Consider the following 5,203-nt stretch of genomic DNA (forward strand, 5'->3'; position numbering starts at 1 on the left):
ACCTTTCAGCCAAAATCTTAGATAAAATTTTATATGCTCCATGAATAAGACTTATTGTCCTTAATCTCCTCAATGCAATCTTTTTTAGGAATCAAAGCAATGAAACTGTTCTTTAATATCCAATCAAGATAAGATTTACCTTGTAATTCTTTAAGAATGTTGAGAAAATGTTCTTTGAGAATGTCCCAGCAAAGAGAATAAAATTTGATGGGAAATCCATCTGGCCCTGGCGCCTTGTATTGTCCTAGCAACTTAATAGATCCAATGCATTCCTCTTTCTAAGTATCCCGCTCTAACCATACGCGCATCTCTTGAGTAATTTGATTAAACTGCATATTATCAGCTGTGACAATCCTTTGCTGCTGAGATTGAAAAATATCTTGGAAAAAAGCCACAATATCATCTTTAATTTCATTCACATCATAAGTAAGAACTCCATCAACTTTTATTGCTCCAATGTAGCTCCTTCTTCTTCTGTCATTTGCAAGCCTGTGGAAGTACTTTGTGTTCTTTTCAAAATATTTGAAGTGGATTGCCCTGCTCCTCCATTTTTCATCTTTAATAATGCTCAAGTTACAATACTCTTTCCTAGCTGCAGCTCTCTCCTCCCATTGTGAAGTCAAGAGACCATTGTTTGCATGCTCTATTGCATCCAGCTCAGTGAAAACATCCTCCAGCTCCTCAAGTTTGCTATCAACTTCACCAAGCTCCCTTATGCTCCAGATTCTTAGTTGAATTTTAGAAGCTGTAACTTTTTACAAAAGACATAACCTGCACTTCCTGAAACCACAAAGGAATTCCACATATCTTTCACAAAAGTAATGAAATTGAGATGTGAAAACCAAAAATACTCACAGCGGAATGGAGATGGACCAAACTTCACCCCTCCACAGACCAGAGCTATTGGATTATGATTCGAACAAGGACGAGAAAGAACATGCTGAGTTGCTTGAGGGAAAGCAGATTCCAACGCTGGACATAAAAAATATCTGTCAATTCTACTTCTTACACTCTGAACTTGATTGTTTGTCCAAGTATAAGGCGTTCCTATCAGTGGCAAATCAAAAAGGTGGTGCCTTGAGATGAAATTATTAAATTTCCTAATTCCATTAGTTGAAGCTTCTCCTAATGATATCTCATGAGCATAACGAATATCATTAAAATCGCCACCAATTACCCATGGATAATTCCAAAAACATCCGGTTTCTTCAATCTCCCTCCAAAACAAATTAACTTCCTCAGTGTTATTTTCACATGGAGCATAAATTCCAGTGAACATCCATTCAAAAAAATTGGATCGATTTTTGCATAAGATTGTAATAGAATAAGGGCCAATCAAAGAATCAATAACTTGCAGTTTTGAAGAGTCCCAAAAGCAAAGAATTCCACCAGAGTTACCTTGAGAGGGTGAATCAAGCCAAAGAACATATCTTTTGCCTCAACATTTCCAAGCTAACAAGTCATTACATTGTTGAATTTTTGTTTCCTGGAGAAGCAAAATAGGTGGTTTCCAATCCTGCACTTTCTTCTTCACAATGTCTCTCCTGTGGAGATCATTAAGACCACGAATATTCCAAATAACTATTTTTAAATCCATCAGCTGACTAAAACAACACCCACAAAAACCACTTACTCAATTAAGCAGATTTTTGATTTTCCAAATCAAAATTAAGAAGATGAGATTTGAAGCCATCCACCATCGCATCATCAATTTCATGTTGTGCTCCTTGAAATTTGATACCTAATTTGGGAAAAACAGACACCATTTGTAGCATTATATCCTCAAAATCTCTTTTTAAAGTTGGAAAAACTTTGTGTTTCAGCGTACTCCACTTCTCAGTTGTTCTCCAGAAGAAATCAAAATTTGCAATTTTGTCTTGTTTTATTAAATCTTGACTATGATTGAAATGTGTGGTACCCATTAAATCCACCATCTGTAAATATGGAATAGAAACAGCAGCTTGCAAGTACTCATCGACTTCTTCTTCATTATGAAAGATTGGTTTAATATCCATTGTAGTTAGGATAATAGAATTCAAATTTGAATTAACTCTGACCGATTCAGCAATGTCTGACTCAACAACTACCAAACTTTTTGAGTTATCTGACTGATTGCCTTCTGACTGACCCATATTAGAAACTTCTTCACCCGTTTTTATACCCGACAAACTTATATCTGAATCCATAGAGTTCACAACCATTGAATTCAAATTTGAATTTAAACTTGCATCACAAGACTTTCCTTTCTCTGCTACTGAAAATTTGTGAAACAAATCTTTACGCCGAGAATCATGGGGCCTTAGAATTGGTTGAGTAATTCTCGGCTATTCTGCATTGAATGAAATATGTTTTACTGATTCTATAGTTGGCGTAACAACTGGCACCATCACCAAATTTTGAACGCTAATCTTCTTGTAAGTATGAATCTGTCTCCCATCGCCATTACCGAACTGCATTGGTTGAATCTTGACTGGAAAGGAATATGAACCATGATGATGAAGAAAAAATGTTATGATGCCATCAAAACTGCGAACCTTAAGACGAATTGCTGAAACATCTTCCCAATGTAGTGTTGTAGAGTGTATTCTAACAAGCCACCAAATTTGGTACATAATTCTGTATACAGTTCTTTCCCCCATAAGTTAAAAGGAACTCCAAAAACTTCGACCCAAGAACCATTTGAATTAATCTCTCGTAATGAAATAGAGTTAGAACCACTCCACCATGGAAGTAATATGATTGACATATCTTCAAAATTCCAGAAACCCTTGTGAATAATGGAATCCTTGTCTTGATTATTTGCAAAGAAGAAAGCTTTTTTATCCTCAAAGGGATATAACTCAAACCCTTTCTCCATATTAAATCTTATAGCAATCTCCAAACCAATATTATTCCATGAGACAATTTCTTTGGAAGTTTCGATAATAATGGCTTGATTCCAGTTTTTAGTCTCATTGATTTTATTGTTGTTCACTTGTTAAGGAATGTTAAACTGCTGCTGAATCTCTTTGCACTTCGGCTTCAATTTTCCTTTGATAAAAACAACTTTGGTGAAGTTATCTACAAATCTAGACCATCTCAAAATATGGTCTGTCTGTTGTTGTCACACGATATTGTAGCTCTGAAAAATTCACCAAACTTATTTTTATTTCTGGAGAATAAAATATGCTCATTGCCCCTATGGAAAATCCAGTACCAATTGCCATAAAATTGTTTCTTTGACTCCTTCATAATATTCTTCATATAACCCCTTATGGACTAATAAGAAATTGAATAAGCTTTCTTGTATTCCTTGTTTGTTCATCAAATAAGATCCCATTAGGTTTCCTTGATAACAAAAAGGATTTGTAACCACAATCAATGATGAGATCCTGATATTCACTGTGAATCTGTTTGTTGTTCTTGCTTGTATTCTTTTTGTGAGATACTACTTGCCAACCATCTTGATATGAAACTATAGAACTTGTTGATGAAGTATTCATCTGTTGCTGACCGCTAACCACTGCTACCCAAGTCTTTGAACCCTGCAATCCTTGCTTTCCTTGCCGATCTAAATCCAATAACCCTGCCCTGCTTCGTTGAGAAGATAGGTTATGATGGAACTTGATTTAAATTTTCTTATTGAAGTTAGCTTAAATGAATTTGTTTAACATTAAGAATCAAGTTTCGTTAGTTCTCACGCGACCTCATCAGTTACAGAGATAAACAAAATGAATTACTTTGCATAGAGTTTTACTTCTAGTAGTCGATGTTGTTGTCCCCATACCACTACTGTTTAACGGTAAAGTCACTGAAAAATGACATTAATGACTTGATTTTGATATTGGTCAACACCAGCTTATTTATTGACTAAATAAAAATAATACTCCCTCCGTACCACATATATAGGTGGAGGGACCAATTCTCTTAGATTAAGAAACTTTTATCGATGTTATACATTTCTATGTTTTTTCCTGTTTTACCCATAATTATATTCCCCATGTTAGAGACATATACTCAATTGTGATGATTCCCAAGAAAATAAATAGGGTTAATATAAGTAAAAAACCGTTTTGAAATTTGGAATCCACCTATATAGTGGTACAAGGAAAAATGGAAATAATTCCTATATAATAGGTACGGAGGGAGTAAGATTATTGCCTATGATGAACCTATTTTTGGAAGCGGAGGTTTCTGTCGATGGGACCTATCAAAAAAGCTTCCATGTGAGAGAGTAGTTTTAAGGATATTTTTCACATGGTTCGCCAAGAATCTTTAAAAGATAATTTATGTGTATCACATGGATAATAAATTATCTTTTTTTGAAGAAAAAAGCGCTTCGAAAAGCCATAGAACTTTATTAAAAGAATACTTCATTCAAGTTAAGGTTTGAAGAACTACACGAACGAGGAGAGGTGGCATTCCACCATTCTTCTAAGTTATTATGCGCAACACATTGACTATTATTATGGGACAACTCATTTACAGATTTAGGAAAGACGAAAACTGAAAATTATCAAAATGAGTTGCGCAGTCCTTACCATCAAATTGATACTCCATGAGATATCTCTATTATCACCTAGAATTTCCTTGGTTACATTTGATGTGTCTCCCTTTCTTATTTCATTTCCCAAATGTATTTTATTTTTTTGCCAACTCCACTTCCAGCAAGGCTGACTTTGTCTCTGCCATCATAGGAGAGGTAGCATCGGATAGAGAAGTACCACAACCCATGAAAGTAACTTAAGTAGTCTTCAGCAATGGCACCAGCATCTCCCTTGTTTATTAACATATTAAAATCATAAAGATACATATGTGGGTCCCTATTTGTGGATAATTTTCTCTCATCCGGTCACTTAGTGACGTTACTAAAAATGTGGGGGTCTAACAACCTCACCTTATAATTCATTTAGCAATCTGTATGGACTAACTCCAATATCCTTTTAAGAGAATCAACTACACAGTCAGACCCAATCTTAATAAAAGTATATCAAGGAGTTATATATCAATTTCTCGATTCAATACTTACTCAAGAAAATAGAAATCTGCGAGTCTAATTGAATACAAGAGAAATTAACTTAAACGGTACCAAAGACCAATGTTCAAATATCAATCAATTTCAATCAACATACAAAGGTTGGATTTACCAATTGATCGATGTAACGCACAACCTGTGACATTTCAATTATATAACAAAATATAATGCGGAAAAGAAATAACACAG

General features: G+C 34.8%; 1 protein-coding gene across 1 annotated transcript; it reads right to left on the reverse strand.

Annotated features, from left to right (window-relative positions):
* Positions 1-278: 278 nt before the first annotated feature.
* On the reverse strand, positions 279-1,279 carry LOC113305890. The gene is made up of 2 exons (XM_026554882.1): positions 856-1,279; positions 279-745 (listed from the first exon to the last, which is right to left on the reverse strand). The coding sequence occupies exons 1-2, from the start codon at positions 1,277-1,279 to the stop codon at positions 279-281; spliced, it is 891 nt and encodes a 296-aa protein (XP_026410667.1).
* Between the last annotated feature and the right edge of the window lie 3,924 nt (positions 1,280-5,203).

This window comes from Papaver somniferum, chromosome 8 (assembly GCF_003573695.1).
Source record: "Papaver somniferum cultivar HN1 chromosome 8, ASM357369v1, whole genome shotgun sequence".
Classification (NCBI taxonomy): domain Eukaryota; kingdom Viridiplantae; phylum Streptophyta; class Magnoliopsida; order Ranunculales; family Papaveraceae; genus Papaver; species Papaver somniferum.

Bases quoted from the DNA above. Each gene is read 5' to 3' on its own strand.
- LOC113305890 (XM_026554882.1), bottom strand. From the start codon at position 1,279: ATGTTCACTGGAATTTATGCTCCATGTGAAAATAACACTGAGGAAGTT. The intron at 746-855 runs GTGAGTATTTTT...AAAAAGTTACAG, and splicing joins TGGTCCATCTCCATTCCGCT to CTTCTAAAATTCAACTAAGA.